We start from the raw sequence: 20,131 nt of genomic DNA on the forward strand, positions 1-20,131 counted from the left end.
CCTATGTTACTAGGAAACTGAAGCCAAAGATGCTTTGCACTCTGCCATAGACAAGGAATTACTATGTTTCAGTAAGTAAACAATCTCTGACTAGAAGTCCCTGACAGGGATAACCAACTGCCAGAAAAAAAGTCTTCCTAGTCAGACTGGCCACTGGGATATTACCCTAGGGGGGTTCCCCGCTGAGCTAAGACTGCAGGATCTGTAACACACTGCTGTGATCTAGCTCCCACATAATGTTACCTGTCTGGCTGGGACCACACTCCTGCCATACATCCCTTTAATACCAGGATCATCAGGAAAAAACGTAAAGTTTGATTTTTCATCCATTTTGGGCTTATCCCCTCTAGGGACAACCATTTCAAGGTGAGCTAGCACAGCTTTTAATAATGAAGGTAAATGAAGGTGCACCATCATGAAACAAAGATCTTCAAAATCCTCCTGATCACAGAGACAGAGTCCAAATCCAGATGAGATGAGGCAGGAGATAAGGTAAAATAAGTGCAGATAAGTGAGGTCTTATAGATATATGAGCAGAAAGGACCAGAGTGAAAGCTTCTGACCATTGAGAAGTAAACCATTCCACAACCTCTGCACTATGTCTGCACTGGAGATCTTCAGCTGGAAGGCAACGGTGCAGACATCTCCTACATTGTCCACAGTTGGTGCAGACATCTCCTACATTGTCCACAGTTGGTGCAGACATCTCCTATATGACCCATAGTTAGTGCACATGCTAATATTAGATTTATGGGATTCTTTGCTAAGTTCTGTAATTGTAATATATTAATTGGCTCACACATACATACAAGCTACATATGAGCCATTCCAGGACACAGGATCCTTAAAGCTGCTGTGATTCTACTGCTGCAGTAAGATCTCAGCCCTGTGCAGAGCCACAGATGTAGCTGAGCTAAAAACAACTCTGATAACACATGGCATTTTACTTAACATGTTACCCATCAAGTTTAGCTCAGCTGCACCTGTATATTACTACTCCAAAATCGCTCCTGAGATGGAAACACTGCCTGCAGGTAATAACTGTGCTTGTAACAGCCGAACCAGCATTTCTCACAGGGGCACACCCTGAATCATATATTGATAGTTTGCAGGGAACACCCACTGCATATGAGAAACTCACCAGGACCACTCCAGGAGAAATCTCAGCTCAATCATCCCATGGAACACCCAATGGGGCAAATAAACTCTGGAAACCACTTCCAGTTCAGACATGTCATGCAGTTAATTCTGGAAACCACCCCCAGCTCTATAACATACATATAACCCTGGAAACCACTTCCAGTTCAGACATGTCATGCAGTTATTCTGGAGCACACTTCCAGCTCTATAACATACATATAACCCTGGAAACCAGTTCCAGATAAGACATGTCATGCAGTTAATTCTGGAGCACACTTCCAGCTCTGTAACATGCATATACCTCTGGAAACCACTTCCAGTTCAGATATGTCATGCAGTTATTCTGGAGCACACTTCCAGCTCTATAACATACATATAACCCTGGAAACCAGTTCCAGTTCAGACATGTCATGCAGTTATTCTGGAGCACACTTCCAGCTCTATAACATGCATATACCTCTGGAAACCACTTCCAATTCAGTAATGTCATGCAGTTATTTCTGGAGCACACTTCCAGCTCTATAACATGCATATAACTCTGGCCACTCTTCCAGCACTTCATATGATACATATAACTCTGGAAACCACTTCCAGTTCAGTCATGTCATGCAGTTAATTCTGGAGCGCACCTCCAGCTCTATAAAGCCTCTTTCACACTGGGTGTGCACCCCGTTGCCGTATTGCGGACCCGCAATACACGGGTGCCGTTCCGTGGGCATTCCGCATCACGTACTTCTGTTCCGCAAAAAGATAGAACATGTCCTATCTTTCCTATCTTTTTGCTATCCGCTGCGGCTGCCCCACGGACTATGCTCTTGTTAGGCCGCACACGCCAGTGTGAAAGAGGCCTAACATGCATATGCAGTACAGGAGAGTGCCCAGATGACCTGGCCTCCACAGTCACCGGACCTGAACCCAATTGAGATGGTTTGGGGTGAGCTGGACCGTAGAGTGAAAGCAAAATGGCCAACAAGTGCTAAGCATCTCTGGGAACTCCTTCAAGACTGTTGGAAGACCATTTCAGGTGACTACCTCTTGAAGCTCATCAAGTGAATGCCAAGAGTGTGCAAAGCAGTAATCAAAGCAAAAGGTGGCTACTTTGAAGAACCTAGAATATGACATATTTTCAGTTGTTTCACACTTTTTTGTTATGTATATAATTCCACATGTGTTAATTCATAGTTTTGATGCCTTTAGTGTGAATCTACAATTTTCATAGTCATGAAAATAAAGAAAACTCTTTGAATGAGAAGGTGTGTCCAAACTTTTGGTCTGTACTGTACCTCTGGAAACCACTTCCAATTCAGTCATGTCATGCAGTTAATTCTGGAAATCACCTCCATCTCTATAAGACCTCATGCACACGGCTGTTGTTTGGGTCCGCATCCGAGTCGCCGTTTTGGCGGCTCGGATGTGAACCCATTCACTTCAGTGTGCTGTCTGCATCCGTTGCTCCGTTCCGTGGCCCCGCAAAAAAAAATAAAAATAGAACATGTCCCATTCTTGTCCTTTTTGTGGACAAGAATAGGCATTTCTACAATGGGCCACCTGTTCCATTCCGCAAATTGTGGAAGGCACACGGACGGCTTCAGTCTTTTGCAGATCCGCAAAAAACGGAACGGTCGTGTGCATGAGGCCTAAGGGTGGGTTCACATCTGCGTTCTGGATTCCGTTATGGCTTTCCGTTATAAAATGGTTATAACAGAAAATAACGGAATCCATAAGATGGAAGGACTGATCCGTTATGCTGCCCATAGACTTGTATTATGACGGAATGCAAAACGGAAGCCTTTAAAAGGCATTCTGTTTTGCTTTCTGTCTTAATAGAAGTCTATGGGCAGCATAACGGATCTGTCCGTGTTTTTCAGATCCACAAAACACTTACGGACGTGTGAATGGACCCTAAACCATACTGGCCTTCACAGCAGCAGGAGCCTCTGTATGTGTGAACTTCACTGTCCTAGACAGAAGAAGAAGAAAACATGTCTGCCTAGTGGGTGTGCACTCCTTTATGGGGGGCCGGGGGTTAGTTAGTCTGATTTACTAATGATTTATCTTCTGTCCTAGAAGGAGCAAGACATTAACCCTTTATGTTGTGCTGCCTGAAGCATGATCAGGAAAGCTGAGATTTAAATGCATATATTACCAGTTTCACTGAATCTTTTCCCACAGAACTATGCATCAATCTACTCCGTTTCTCCTGCTCTATATGGCTCTATGGGCACAGGTTCCCTTTAAGTATCTGAAAAGTGGTTTATTGCTTGGCTTTCTTTAACCACATGCAAAAAAATCTCTTTTGAAAACCGCACTTTGATTGCTTGACTAAAGGCCCCCATACATAATAGCAGTGGCGTAACTTGAGTTCTATGGGCCTCAGGGCAAACTTTGGATTGGGGCCCCCCATTCCGATTAACCCGCAACCCCGTTACCCCACCCCTGTATATATTTCATTTGGCCCCCACCAAGAATATATATATTTAATTTGGCCCCTGTATATAATCGAATGATTGGCTGCCCCCTCTCACTCTGTATAGATTTTATTTTATTTTTGGCCCCCTTCTATAAGGCTGGCGCAGGCCCCCCTTTCTAAATGCAGTTCATATGGCCTCTGTCAGGTGCCCCCAGTATGGCGCAGTTCCTGCAACCCTCTCACTCTGAATAGATTTATTTTTTTGGCCCATATGGCCGTCGTGGGGCCCCCCCCTTTCTAAATTCAATTCATAGTGCCGGGTCGGGGCCAGGTGCCCCCAGTATGGCGCGCAGCATGTGCATACCTAAAAAAATATATATACTTACCTCTGTTCTGCATTCAGTCGCCCGTCTCACTGGCAGCCAGTTGCGAACACGTCCTCCCATACCCTCTGCGGCACCACGCCATCACGTCTTCCCGCCTCCAGCGCCGGGTCTTGCCGACATTGATCAGCGCAGGAAGGGTGTATGTATGGGGATGTGCGCAGCACGGCTGCACTAGTCACCTCTTCATACTTTTTAAATAGGCAAAACAAAGCGGAAGGGGACTGGGCTGGCTAAAAGAACTTGCAGGCCCCCCTTCCCCAGCCAGGCCCGATCTCAGTTGCACCCTCTGTGACCGCGATCGTTACGCCCCTGCATATTAGTGTATTGTCAGCCGAACCTACTGAAAATGCTGGATTTGGCGAACAGTTTAATGTGTATGGAGAGGTCCAGACTCTCCACCGATAGATGATTTCAGGGGAGAGAAGGATTGAGCGAAATTCCTATTTTTGACCCATCCTTTTGTTCTCCCAGGTTATATGGCAGGGGTTTTCTTCACTCTCTCCATTGAATACACATACACACTTGGCTGAGCTGAGCATGTATGTGTATAGGGGAGTGGTGAGGGAGTCGGGAGAGATAGCTGTCGGCAGAACAACTATTGACTGTACATTATGTCTACCTTTATGCAGAAGACATCAAATAGGCAGCTACCTCCCCTGACAACCCCATAAACATGCACACATGGCTAGAACAAGATGAGTATTATCATTTCATCCTGCCCAAGCCTTTGTTCTCAGCCCAGAACAAAGGCTTGGGCAGGATGAAATCCAACAGATCCAATCCTAGTGTCTAGTAGAGAAGTAGTATACAGATATGATTGTAGAATGGAATGTGCATGGGCAGCTTACAACCCAAGCTAGATGAAGATGATCTTACCCATAGGCCATTCACATAACTTGATTTATCATTTTCAGCTATCTTCTCTCCTTGTGTGTCACATTATAATAGAAGTGAATGGAAAACTCAGGCTACAGCTGTGCAGTTGCTTTGGTCCTCATTAACCTCTCTTGTAACCATTCCAAAACCGAAATCAGATTCAGCTTGGTTACGGTCAGTGTTGCAGTTACCGTTCGTTGAGTTTCAGCAATATTTCCAACATGTCTGGTAATTTTTTCAACTAATGCATCCATTTTTGTTATCTTTCATAGATGCTAAGACTATTGCCTGGAAGGAAAATACCTTGGCCATATGAGGCTAATTATCTTGTTGTTTTTAAATGTCTTGTGTTTGATCATACTCTTTCCCCAGCATTAAAGGTTTATTTTATTACACAGGCTAAACAGTTTTAATGCAATTTAGGATGCGGACAAAGGCTATAAATATTGTTAATTGGGTTTCCAAAGGATATATTGATTGTATAGTTTCTGCTACAGGTTCTTATAATGTTGTTTAGTATGTAGAGGAACACATAATGGCCTCATTTATTTCACTTTTACACACCCTGCAGTTTATACTTTCTAAGAATTATTCATCTACTGTATAAAATCCTAGAGTTCTCTAACTAGATTCTTCAAAATCAAATCCAAGAATCAAAAGGATTTTCTTCTATGCGCTTACATTTCAATATTTAATTCTGATGGTAATAGTTCTAGTAGCATTTCACCTTCACTAAATGTTGACCTTTTCAGGTAGCACTTTCTTTAATTGTCTATTTGCCTTCCATCATTTTTCTTCCTCTTTTTTTCTCCCACCTCCTTTCCCCTCCCCCTTTTTGATCTTTCCTTCCTTTATTTGTTTCTTCCATCTTTCCTTCTTTTGTTCCTTCCTTCCTTGTTTTGTTTCTTCCTTCTTTTCTCTTTCTTCCTTCCTTTTTCCTGCGACTATTACTTTTTATTTTCCTGCTACTATCTTCTTTTCTTTCTCCCAAGTGGGTCAGAAGAGATACAACACTGCTACTTGACTTATCCATTATTGTTACTCCTAGAGAAGTTAAATAGAAAATGGACCTTTTCTTTTCCTCATTCTTCCTTAACCATATGATATTGCAACAAACTGTATATCTATTTTATGTTTTGCCATACTGTGTCAAATTCAATAAAAATATTTTATGCACAAAAATTTCATATATATATATACACACCATTTTTTCTTACATGTCACTATTATGTTTCCGTTTCCCAGACACACTATTGTCATGGATAACAAAGCCTTTGACTGCTACCAGTGTAAGAAATCCCTTTATGGTCAAAAATATACAGTGAGAGAGGACAATCAATATTGTGTCAAATGCTTTGAAAGCATTTTTGCAAATAAATGTGAAGGATGTAAAAATCCAATTGAATGTGATTCCAAGGTAAATGTTAAAACTGGATAGACACATGATTAAGCATAGTTCAATGATATTTGTATATATTAAAATAGATTGGTTTATGTGCGGGTTTCATAATGGGTTCTACATTTACATTCAGTTCACTCTACCGTTAACATTCTCCAAAAGACCACTTCATCAATACAACCATCCCCACCTAGAACCGTTTTTTCTATGATGTATTTCCCATGTACTGTATATTGGCTCTTTGAGAGGTCATCTCTCTAAAAGACCATATTTCACTGCAATGAGCATTCGCTCTCTTTATTTGCATTATAAATTCATACCTCAGGCTGAGATTTTGGTGACTGATTTTAAGAATGCACTACACTTGGGTACAATGGGTATAATGTACTCAGTGGTTTCATATAGCATTTGTATGGACCTGTATGTGTCCCGCAGCAATTACCTCTGAGACCTCTCCATAGGGTCCAAATTCGCAACGCAAATGAAATAATGTTAGTAGCAATAACTATAGTAATAGTCATAACAGTCATGTAAATTGTATTTGTTAAACGTCAGTGCATAATTGTATGGTGAAAACTGTACTGTATTCTTAACGACATTACTTATTACATATTAGCCACACCTATACAGGTATGTTCATGTCTAACAGATTTCCATAACCAAGAAATACTTTAGCAGAAATAAGTGGTCTTTTGAAAAAATGCCCTTTGCTATGTTGAACTATTTAATAGAGAAACATTTGTCCACATATATGAACAATTTTTTTTTTTCAAGGACCTTACCTATAAAGACAGTCACTGGCATGAAGCTTGCTTTAAATGTGCCAAGTGCACTTGTTCTTTGGTGGAGAAGCCTTTTGCTGCCAAGGATGAGCTCCTGCTATGTATTGACTGCTACTCAAATGAGTATTCTGCAAAGTGTTTTAAGTGCAATGCCTCCATAATGCCTGGTAAGACTCCTCTAAATACAACTCACTAAATGAAAACCACATTCTTTTATTTTTTTGATCATACTACAATTTCCCAAACTAAAATAAACACAAACACCTGCTAACCTGGGCGTAGAGGAATATATCAAGCAAAAAAGGTCCTATGCGAAAAATAATTATAACCATCTGAGAACAGGATAGCCCAAAGCTTGGTGTGCTTTCCAATACCCCGATACTTTTGATGTCCCGACAGATTGTGTGCACTCTCCATGTGGTTGTGCCTGTCTTTGCCAATTTATTCATCTATTTATTTGTTTTATCGATTTTAATACATATACATTTTTGAATATACACTTTTGTATTACATCTGGGAATATGCTGAGTGTCTGGGTTTATCCCATCTAGGAGCTTTGCAGAAGAGCAGTGTAACTTGACCATCTGACCATTTTACCTGCAATAATTTACTGAGAAAAAATGGTGCTGTCATGATTGAGGAGAAGGGAAGCTTTGGGCATTTTCAAACAACCCAAAGGATTAGGTTAGATCAATCCAAAGCACCATTTTTACCTTATCATGGTCCCCAAAGCACCTGCATGGACTTCCTGGTACTTGATACATATATCTTATTTAGGTACATCCACCTCCTGGGTAAGGATATCTCCATTCCCTTTCCATTTTTGTATGGAGTAGGGTAAATGCTCTATGTGCACTTATCAACAGGGTACAGAAACTCCTTAGCAAAATAGCTATTACTATTATATATTAGCATCAATAATAATAGTTATAACTATAACATTAAAATCGTTATTGTGTTTTTTGGTGTGAGTTGATGGTGGCGTGAGAGACAAAGGTGGATTTTGGGTACTGTGAAAAAATTGCAAGAATACTTAACTTTTTTTTTTTTACTCCAAAGCAACATACAGTATGCTGTATATAAATGACAAGCTAGCTCCTCCAAAGTTACTTGAAATATGAAAGAGTCTTAGCATCAGAACTATATGCAAAATCTGTAACAGGCTCCCATCAGCCATGTCCCATTTATAATATTACATATAATATTATAACATTTTAAAGAATATGCAGAAGAGTGCTCAGATCTACATAGGTCCATATAAAATCATTCTTCTAGCTGTTCTCCCTGATAAGTTCTATATGGCTCTTAAGCCAATACACTCTCGCTTGTCAGTTTAGATATCCAGCATGTTTGAGATGGGAAAATATTGACTGGTTACCGTACAGCTCTTCATTCTGGGTTACATGACACACCTTTCAAAATCAAAGCCCATGACTTTCCCTATTTTAGACAAACTTCTCATTCTGTATACAGAAGTATAACCCTTTACTCTATAAATGGTTTCCTTTATATTACAGGTTCTCGTAAAATTGAGTACAAAGGCTGCAACTTCCATGAGACTTGCTTTGTATGTCAAGGTTGCCAGCAGCCTTTAGCCTCCAAATCATTTGTGCCGAAGCACTCTAGCCTGTATTGTATTCCTTGCTATGAGAATGAGTTTGCACAGCAGTGTGCTGCCTGCCAAAAGGTACATTTTTAGATACATTGTATGTAACCCTCTAGGTCATTCTTCAGTAGTATTTTATCAATGACACAATTTGTACTAAAGAATCAAGGTTTAATTTCTTGTGGGTATTTTGCCTTCTTCTGGATCAACACTGTAGAATAATACGTTGAATTTGAAGGATGTCTGTCTTTTTCAAACTGTACTATGTTACTATACATATGTTACTATGACAGTTGATTGTAGTGTATTATTTTATACTCCATGTCTGTAGTACTGTATATCACAAATATGCCACTAGATTTATCAATATAACCAGGGATGCATTTTAGAAGGAACGTAAAAGGATTAATAAAAGGTAGTATAATTAAAATCCCCCTTTCACAATTATAACATTGGTTAAAGAATGCAATCCTTAAAAGGGATCTCCGGGAATACTGAGTTTTTACAAAGTACCCAAAGCCTGCCTCCATAACTCCATAAATAGAAGATTCATACTTGCCTGCTCCTCGCTGCTCCAGTCCACTGCGCTGCCTCTGCTGTGTCCACATTCTGGTCCCTGGCTTATTTTCTTCCAGGGCAGCAAGGGCATTGTCTAATGACTGGCTTAAGTGGTGACATGCTGCTTCTGGCCACATCCCTGCTGAAGCCAGTTATTGGCTGCAGCGGAGCATGTGACCATGCAATGCTGGAAGAAAACAAGCCAGGAACCGTAAGGTGGACATAGCAGAAGCAGCGCAGAGGACGGGGAGCAGGTAAGTATAAATCTTTCATTTACAAAGGCAGGCTCGAGGAACTTGGTAGAAACCTCTTTAATTCTTGTCTGTACATATGTAATTTATTTCTCTTTACACCTTTTTTATTACAACAAAATTCATACTTTTTTGTTTGTAGTTTATCATTCAGTTGTTCCCCAGCTGCTCGAATACTGTTGCCTTGATAAAGGCTGGGGATATTGTATAGCAATAGCTCATGTGAGAGTACAAGTAGCCCTTTGCCTATATCAGGGGTAGGCAACCTCCGGCTCCCAACTGTTGTGAAACTACAATTCCCAGCATTCCATTCATTTCTATGAGAGTTCTTAGATGAGCAGAGCAAGTATGCATACTAGGAGTTGTTGTTTCACAACAGCTGGGAGCCAGAGGTTGCCTACCCCTGGCCTATATAATGATGCAGGCACAGATAGCACTGCCTGTGTGACTAAGCAGGAGCAGATAGTACCTCCTCATCTCTTCTTGGAAAATGTAGACACAGATAGTATGGCTTTACTGTCTTTCCTTGTAAGGCTACTTTCACACTAGCGTTCGGTATTCCGTTCGTGAGCTCCGTTTGAAGGAGCTCACGAGCGGACCCGAACGCAGCCGTCCAGCCCTGATGCAGTCTGAATGGAGGCGGATCCGCTCAGACTGCATCAGTCTGGCGGCGTTCAGCCTCCGCTCCGCTCGCCTCCGCACGGACAGGCGGACAGCTGAACGCTGCTTGCAGCGTTCGGGTGTCCGCCTGGCCGTGCGGAGGCGTGCGGATCCGTACGGATCCGTCCAGACTTTCAATGTAAGTCAATGGGGACGGATCCGTTTGAAGATGCCACAATGTGGCTCAATCTTCAAGCGGATCCGTCCCCCATTGACTTTACATTGAAAGTCTGGACGGATCCGTACTAGGCTATTTTCACACTTAGCTTTTTTTTGCTAAAATAATGCAGACGGATCCGTACTGAACGGAGCCTCCGTCTGCATTATTATGGGCGGATCCGTTCTGAACGGATCCGCCCGAACGCTAGTGTGAAAGTAGCCTAAATGGTATATGTGCAGACAGTACTCTACCTCTCTCTGTGATGAAACCTTCTGTGCACAACAAAGGGAGTCTGTCAGCTCATGTCCCCTATTAAACGACTGCCAGCAGACTGTAGATGGGATAATGCAGAGCATACTTGTGTCCTAGTAGATGGTTCTGTGTCTCAGAAAAATAAATTTGACCCGATATAGTGCAAGTTCCCAGTTGGCAGGTTCATAGTGCAGCAAGAGTCCTAGCCCTCCTTTCCTAATCGAGTCGCTTTCCTCCCCCTATTCCTGATCTCTCCCTATCCTCCTGACATCTCCCTATCCTCCTGACATCAAGCATCCCCACTCTGAAATCTTGCACAGCCAGGATTTACATTGCCAACTGAGAAGGTCCCTCTGTACAATGCACCCATGCAAGATTTCAGAGCAGGGATGTGTGATGTTGGGAGGAGAGGGGGAAGTCAATGAGGAGAAAGGGAGAAAGAGAAGGGTTGAGCTAGGAGAGGAGGGCCTGGGCAGAGTAAGACTGGCCCACCAGATTGTCTGGCAGGACCACTCTCTGAAGCCATAATGGGCCCCAAAGGTTCAGGGGGAAAAAAAAACACTTGAAGCTAATCACTTGCCACTAAACTCTATTTTTTTTTTTCAAAACCTATTAGACTTTATTGATGATATAGAGGTTGGGTCCTGAGAATAATTTCCTCTGGTGGGCCCAAGGAACCTCAGTCTGGTCCTGGGCTCTTGCTTCAGTATGGACTGCTCAACTGAGCCCTTGCACTTCGTTTGTATATCGACTCAAGCTTCGTTTTCTGAGGCATGGAACTACTGATTAGGTGAACAAAGGCTAGATCTACATGCTGTTTGTCACCTACAGTCCGCTAGCAGTAGTTTATTAGGTGAAAATGAGCTGACAGGTTCCCTTTAACCCCCTAATGACCACACGCTGTCTTTTGTTGTTGCTGTTTTAAAGGAAGCTGAGAGCTTCTGTTTGCCTGATTTACAAATGAACTGTAACTAACAGTTCTTGTTCTTAAAGCAGCCTTTTGTGCTACAGCTAGGATCAGAGATAGCTCCAATCCCAAATGTTAACCTTCTGTCTGTGACCGCAGTATGAACAAAGGGGATCTCCCCTTCTTATTGGGTCCCAGTGATCAGATTGGAGGCTGGGTTAGCCCTCTGCAGTCAGCCCTGGGGACCCAGAAAGCAGTAATCCTGCTGTTAGGTCACACTAGTGTTGCCTTAACCACAGCCTGTGCCACAAAGACACAAAGTATAATGCATTAACATACAGGAGTACACTAATACATTAGAAGTATAAAATCATTTTGTAAAACAGTAAATCCTTAATTGGATTTTAAAAATAATTTAAAAAGATACAAAAAGATAGCAAAAATGTTAATAAATAATTGATTAATTTACATAAAATAAATTTTTATTAAGCCTATATATTAAGTAGAAGCAAAAAGATATAGTATACTTATTAGGCATCCACATGACCGAAATTACCTGAACAACTCATTTGGGTTATTCCGTGTTCAATATGTACAGTATAAACAATAAAGTTTAAAAAGCCACTCCAAAAATTGCCTTTTCTATATTTGCGGTGAAAAACATTTATGTAAATTGCAAAGTATTTTATATGTACCGTCAGACAGCACCAAAAATGCAATTTCTCCCACATAAAACAAGGCCTTAAAGAGAATGTGTTATCAGAAAATGACCTATTATTTAAATCCCGTTTTTATGTTTAACATATTTTCAAAGAATTTTTGATGATTATCATTTTCCATGTCAATATCTATATTTAAACAAAAAACATAATATCCTTGCCACTAAGCCTAAAAATAGGTGCCACGTTTTGGTCTGTACAGATCACTTTACTGCAGTTACCTGCTTATCTGTCCTTCTAATTCTGCCTGTAATGATATCACCTCTGTATATAGATAATACAGGATCCACCATTCACAATTCTTTTCTATTCTTTTCTTGTACAATGACTTCTACACAGGTTACAGAGCCTGCCTAGAAAACTCTCCCATAGAAGACAATGATGTCCACTCCAGACCATTGTGTCTGTGGCCCATGGGGCTGCTGTAAAGCAATTTTCTGAATGCTTTGTAAATGTTGTTAAAAACAGCTTAGGCAAGATGGCCGCCCCCATGATCATGAGCAGGAAATAGAATTAAAAAAAACTCTGGAATTGAAAATAAAAACTGATTAGAAAAAAAGGATGTGTGTCACTATCTGGTTTTAACTGGCAGATAAACATTTTGGTGACACTTTTTCTTTAAACAGCTATGTCAATGAAAAAACGAAAAAGTTAAGGCGAAAAGAAAAAAATTGCTACTCATTAAGGGGTTAAGTAATGAAAGCAAGAACGTCCTGAAGCCACTGAGAAAAAAGTGCTACTGGGCACCGAAACTGAAAGGTTACAGAAAATAAATTTCACCATAGAGAACGTAATTTGTATACCAGCATATAACCGTTAACTGGCGTTATATCCACTAGTTCTCATTTAAGACAAGGTAGACGGCGTAAATGCAATCCTGCGTAAAACCAAAGATCTGATGTCACCATGGGTTTTAGAAATTATTATATGTTTTCCATAAATCATTTTGTATTGCACTCAATAATGCTCACTCTATAAAAATAACCCCCATTCTAGGTAAAACAGATACCGTTATATGATGGTATCACAATACAACATTGTTAGATGACAAACTCACCACTCCTACACTGACATCAGCTCCGCTACGTTTAGCACATTTATGAATAAAGACGTGTTATATAACCTCAGTAAAGGTGTCCATAGTAAATCTTCTAGTCTCCCCAGTGCTGGAGATATGGTGACCGCTTGCTATGAGCACTTCTATAACGCACTTGGTTTCCCTTTATATCAGTGAGTATTGCATACAGTTAGAACATTAGCTGTATCACATGCTGTATATACTTGTTAATGCACACATTCATGGTGTTAACAGGCCATCACCAAGGACGGAATAACTTTCGAAGGAAAGCCTTTTCACAATCAGTGCTTTTTATGTACCGGATGTAGGAAGACACTGGCTGGAGAGAAGTTTACATCAAAGGATGATTGTCCATACTGCATGGATTGCTTCACTAATCTTTTTGCACAAAAATGCACTGCTTGTGCAAAACCCATCACAGGTAAGTGTAATGTTTCATTTAAAGGAACACTCCCATCAATTCTTTTTAGCATCTATTAACAGCCCATATGTAAATATTCTACGTTATTTTTGTGTTTTACACCTTGCGTTGGCTCTTTAACTTCCTCTTGGTTTGGACTTTTAGCACAGCAGGCAGTCTAACTTAACTTTATCAGTCAGACCATTCACTGTGACCAGAGGGTTAGGCGATGAGTGACTCAATTACAGCATCACACATTATCCTGATCAATGCAGTGCTCTTCTGTGGGCATCTTTATCTAGGCCTATCAAGAGAACAATAGAGTTGTCCTACTGCTATCCCAATTCTACACTTGAGGATTGCCTTGCAGATAATGCCTTTCCCTCACAGCAGCTGTGAACTGACAATAGCTTACCTATCCATATAAGAGGTTTTATTATTTCTGCTGACTCTTACAGAAGGATAATATTTTGTATTTAATTTTCAGTAGCATTTCACTGCTGAAATAAAAAAGAAAAACAAGCAAAATTTCTAAGAAAAAAAATAGTTTGACTATAAATATTGATAAAAAAAAAAAAATGTTTCTGACAGAAGTTTAATGTACAGCAAAGGGAAATTAAGACTTTTAGTGATTAATGATCAGCAAAAATGGCACCCCATATGCCTAAGGCCCCTTTCACACGGGCGAGTATTCCACCCGGATGCGATGCGTGAGTTGAACGCATTGCACCCGCACTGAATCCGGACCCATTCATTTCTATGGGGCTGTTCACATGAGCGGTGTTTTTTACGCATCACTTATGCGTTGCGTGAAAATCGCAGCATGTTCTATATTCAGCGTTTTTCACGTAACACAGGCCCCATAGAAATGAATGGGGTTGCGTGAAAATCGCAAGCATCTGCAAGCAAGTGCGGATGCGGTGCGATTTTCACGCATGGGTTCTAGGTGACAGTCTATTCACTGTATTATTTTCCCTTATAACATCGTTATAGGGGAAAATAATAGCATTCTGACTACAGAATGCATAGTATAATAGTGCTGGAGGGGTTAAAAAAAATAAAAAAATTAACTCACCTTCTCCTCTTGATCGTGTAGTTCCCGGTCTCTTCTTTACTAGCTGTGGGCTAAAGGACCTGTGGTGATGTCAGATCACATGCTCCATCACCATGGTGATGGACCATGTGATTGGAGCATGTGATCTGACATCACCACAGGTCATTTAGCCCACAGCTAGTAAAGAACAGACGGGAACTACGCAATCAAGAGGAGAAGGTGAGTTTATTTTTTATTTATTTTTTAACCCCTCCAGCACTATTGTACTATGCATTCTGTATTCAGAATGCTATTATTTTCCCTTATAACCATGTTATAAGGGAAAATAATACAATCTTCAGAACATCAATCCCAAGCCCGAACTTCTGTGAAAAAGTTCAGGTTTGGGTCCCAAACATGCGCGATTTTTCTCACGCGAGTGCAAAACGCATTACAATGTTTTGCACTCGCGCAGAAAAATCACGCATGTTCCCGCAACGCACCCGCCTCTTATCCGGGCCAAAAATATGACGCCCGTGTGAAAGAGGCCTAATAGTTCAGAAACAGTTATGTCAACAATGGATGAAAGGGAATGCTCACTAACCCCTTCCCGATAACCATAGTAATAGTACGGCGGATGTCGGGTCTTTAAAGATGCGGAGCAAGCACCACTGCAACCGGGTGAATGATGTTTCACACAGCAGACACCCATGGCTAATGTCCGTGATCGGTGGTAATTAAGCCCTCAGATGCCATGTTCAAATGTGATTACGGCATCTGAAGCCCTCAAACCCAGAAGCGTGCCCTTCTCAGGCAGGAAAGCCTCCCCACGGGCAAAGAAGTAATGAGCCAAAGCCTGTACTAGGTGGCAGCACTGAATTGAAATGTAGCAATTGCTGTATAGGATAGGGGTTAAAATTCCATTACTCCATGCAAATTGCAAACTGATGATTGCGTGTTGGGGTCCACTTGAGGACCTAAATAAAAAAGTAAAAAAAAAGTTTGAAAAAATATAAAAAAAAAATTTAATACAGAAATTGAAATCACCCCTTTTTCCCCAAAATAATTAAACAATAAAAAATAAACATAATGGACATTGCCACATGCAAATACGCCTGTGTTACTAAAATATAAAAAAAACGTAGCCCATATGGTAAATGCCATAACAGGAAAAAAAAACGTTCTCATCATTTTCCCTCCCAATAAAATTGAATGAAAGTGATCAAAAAGTCATACACACCCCAAAATGGTATCAATAAAAATTACTGATCGTAACACAAAAAAATGAGCCCTCACCCAGCTCCATAGACATAACTATAAAAACGGTTATAACATTTTTTCCAAAATTTTGATTTTTTTTCAGTATTAAAATGCAAAAAGAAACTATATAAATGTGGTATTGCCATAATCGTACTGACTAGAGATGAGCGAATTTTTTAAAAACTCGATTCGCCTGTTCACCGAATTTTTCGGGAAAACTTCACTTCGATTCGGATATATTTGCAGCGAATTACGTTAAAAAACTGCTATTTTCTGGCTGCTGAGAACCTTTATAGTGGCGTAGAACACTGTGCCTTATAGTTAGGCCTCTTTCACACTACAGTATGTCCATTTCAGTGTTTTGCGGTCCGTTTTTCACGGATCCGTTGTTCCGTTTTTTTGCTTCCGTTGTGGTTCAGTTTCTATTCCGTTTTTCTGTATGGCATATACAGTATACAGTAATTACATAGAAAAAATTGGGCTGGGCATAACATTTTCAATAGATGGTTCAGAAAAAACGGAACGGAAATGGAAGACATACGGATGCATTTCCGTATGTGTTCCGTTTTTTTTGTGGACCCATTGACTTGAATGGAGCCACGGACCGTGATTTGCGGGCAATAATAGGACATGTTCTATCTTTCAACGGAACGGAAAAACGGAAATACGGAAACGGAATGCATACGGAACACATTCAGGTTTTTTTGCGGAACCATTGAAATGAATGGCTCCGTATACGGACCGTATACGGAACGCAAAAAACGGACCGCAAAACGGGAAAAAAAAATGGTAGTGTGAAAGAGGCCTAACACGCATAGGGAGTCTGCTTTTGTAGTGAAATACTGTGAGTCCGCATGACATGCAGATGACAGGCGTCGCTCTTAGAATCACTGCACACTTCACTTATTAGGGCAGTCACAGGGCCAAAACTGACCAAATAAGTCAAGTATGTACTCAACCTTACAGGACAATGTTAGTGCCAAGAAGAAGCGCACTCCTTTTACACCGTCGCCAGCTGATTCCACATAGATGTTATCAGAACCTGTTCTAGTAACCCACAAAAAAGGATCCAGTCTGTGGAGCATACGCAATAATCCATCAGTAGTGCTAATGCAAAAAAAAAAAAAAAAAAAACAGGACTGGATCTAAAACAGATGACACGTAAATGGAATATTTGCATGTCTTCTGTGTTTTGTACCCACCCCTGCTTTTGGCTACCAAATCATAAGCCAATTCTGATGGGACCATACAGGCCTTACAGCTGCTACACAGATAGGATCCGTTGTGCGTCTCATTTTTTCTTCCTTCTGACAGATCAGAAGAAGGGTCAAACAAATGATGATGTCAGCCAGGCCGAAAGGCAAAATAGTGGCCCAGTCATGAAGTGGGGAGGGTGAGAACCGCATGAGGAGACCACAGAGTGGCCCAGTGACAGGGTCTGGAGGTTGCGGCAGCATCAGGAGAAGGACACAGAGTGGCACAATGGCAGAGTGCGGAGGTGGCGGCGGCAGCAGCATCAGGAGGCCACATGGTGGCACAATGACCGAGTGTGGAGATGGCGGCAGCAGCAGCAGCATCATCAGTAGGAGGCCACAAAGTGGCACAATGATAGAGCGCAGCGGTGGCGGCGGCAGCAGCATCAGGAGGCCACATGGTGGCACAATGACCGAGTGTGGAGGTGGCGGCGGAGGCAGCATCAAGAGGAGGCCACAGTGTGGCACAATGACCAAGTGTAGAAGTGGCAGCAGCATCAGGAGACCACAGAGTGGCAAGTTGACAGTGTGGAGGTGGCATGAGGGGGCCACAGAGTGGCACGACGACAAGAGATTGTGGAGGTGGCAGCAGCATGAGGAGGCCACAGAGTGGCCGCTTCGTCTATTCATTTATAGGGAATATGGAACAGAACAGAAGGTAAAAATGTCTCAACTTTATAAAGTGTTACACGTTCTCCAGCACAAAAGGCTTGGCAAATTGATTGTCTGTGAATTTGCCTCGAAGATTGGGATAATATATTGGCGAATTTAAGTTTACTTTCTCATAATTTTAATCAAGTTTTGGTTCAATTGAATATTCAATATTTAATACATTTAATAATAAAAATTAAGTGTTGCCTAAAACAGGAGAGAATCCGCCAGTCTTTACTTTATTCGATGATGTGGTTATGATGGAGAAAGCATTCCAAAAAACAAATTTCTCTCCACCTAGAGACGAATCCTGTCAAGATTGATGCAAGTGCAGTATTGGCTGCTCATTGACCCAGATACTTCTGGGGGAATTTGCCTGGCATGAACAGGCCTCTAGTAGCTATAGACAATGAGAAGACAAAGTGTCAAGATAGCTTTGAGCCCGGAAGAGTCACGAAGTTCCTCAAGATACGTCACTAAAGATTTTGCCACATATAACCGGTGAGCTGACCACTGAATAAATTTTGTTTTTCAACCGAAATACGTCAATAAACATTTTACCGCCTATAACCGCAGCGCTGACCGCTGAATACATATTTTTTTTCAACGGAAATACGTCAATAAAGATTTTACCACATATAACTGCAGCGCTGAACGCTGAATAAAATTATTTTTTTGACCGAAATGCAAGATTTTACTGCATATAACTAAATGATAAAACACTCAGTAACACTGACATGGAAAAGGACCTAATTTTAATAAACAGCAAATTAAACAGTAAAAACTAGAGATGTCGCGAACATAAAATTTTCCGTTCGCGAACGGCGAACGCAAATTTCCGCAAATGTTCGCGAATGGGCGAACCAGGCGAACCGCCATAGACTTCAATAGGCAGGCGAATTCTAAAACCCACAGGGACTCTCTGGCCACAATAGTGATGGAAAAGTTGTTTCAAGGGGACTAACACCTGGACTGTGGCATGCCGGAGGGGGATCCATGGCAAAACTCCCATGGAAAATTACGTAGTTGACGCAGAGTGTGGCAAGTTGAATTCGCAAAGCGATTAATATAACCTGTATTAATCGCATTGCGATTACAACTTAGGTCTGAGTTCCTGATGGTTGTATTGCTAGAATTGACGAATATAACGAATATAGCACTATATTCTCAATGTTCATTATATTCTAGCAATACAACCATTAGGAACCCAGCTCTAAGTTGAATTCACAATGCGATTAATATAACCTGTATTAATCGCATTGCGATTACAACATAGTCAAATTTGTGACACTGCAGCTTTAGAATGAATCTAAGATGGATGCTGTCCTTGCTTTTTGATAGGAGGTGGGAAGGTCTGGGAGGGGGGGTATGCTGATTGGCTGGAATGTGTCTGCTGACTGTGAGGTACAGGGTCAAAGTTTGCTCAATGATGATGTATAGGGGGCGGACCGAACATCGCATATGTTCGCCCACCGCGGCGAACGCGAACAAGCTATGTTCGCCGGGAACTGTTCGCCGGCGAATAGTTAGGGACATCTCTAGTAAAAACCAGTGTAAGGCAGCTGCTGCCAAGGCCAATAAGAAAATGGGTTGCATCAAAAGGGGCATAGATGCCAGTGATGAGAACATATTCCTACCACTTTACAAATATCACTAGTCAGACCACACATGGAGTACTGTGTACAGTTCTGGGCTCCTGTGAACAAGGCAGACGACTGAGGGGGGATCTAATTACCATGTATAAATATATCAGGGGTCAGTACAGAGATCTGTCCCATCATCAATTTATCCCCAGGACTGTGACGAGGGGACATCCTCTGCGTCTGGAGGAAAGAAGGTTTGTACACAAACATAGAAGAGGATTCTTTACGGTAATAGCAGTGAGACTATGGAACTCTCTGCCTGAGGAGGTGGTGATGGTGAGTACAATAAAATAATTCCATACGGGCCTGGATGTATTTCTGGAGTGTAATAATATTACAGGCTATAGCTACTAGAGAGGGGTCGTTGATCCAGGGAGTTATTCTGATTGCCTGATTGGAGTCGGGAAGGAATTTTTTCCCCCTTCCCCCTCAGTTTTTTTTTGCCTTCCTCTAGATCAACTTGCAGGATAACAGGCTGAACTGGATGGACAAATTATGTTTTTCGGCCTTATATACTATGTTACTAACTGCAGCGCTGAACGCTGAATAAAATTTGTTTTTCAACCAAAATATGTTCCAAAAGTATTTTACCACATATAACTTCGACCGAAATACGTCAATAAAGATTTTACCACATATAACGGTGCATGGAGAGGGTCGTCGGATTCCCCCTGCACTATACGGACGTCGCAGAAATGAACCGCTGC

The 20,131-nt window shown here is 41.4% G+C and overlaps 1 protein-coding gene across 1 annotated transcript in view; it reads left to right on the forward strand.

Annotated features, from left to right (window-relative positions):
• The window catches only part of FHL5 (four and a half LIM domains 5), an 83,618-nt gene that overhangs the window by 51,968 nt on the left and 11,519 nt on the right, over nt 1–20,131 (forward strand). The window contains exons 2-5 of the mRNA XM_044290167.1: nt 6,058–6,229; nt 6,986–7,160; nt 8,511–8,680; nt 13,419–13,605. Coding sequence (XP_044146102.1) covers nt 6,071–6,229; nt 6,986–7,160; nt 8,511–8,680; nt 13,419–13,605 — 691 coding nt within the window. The 5' untranslated portion in view covers nt 6,058–6,070. The remainder of the gene's footprint in view (nt 1–6,057; nt 6,230–6,985; nt 7,161–8,510; nt 8,681–13,418; nt 13,606–20,131) is intronic.

The sequence above is a fragment of the Bufo gargarizans genome, chromosome 4 (assembly GCF_014858855.1).
Source record: "Bufo gargarizans isolate SCDJY-AF-19 chromosome 4, ASM1485885v1, whole genome shotgun sequence".
NCBI classification, from domain to species: domain Eukaryota; kingdom Metazoa; phylum Chordata; class Amphibia; order Anura; family Bufonidae; genus Bufo; species Bufo gargarizans.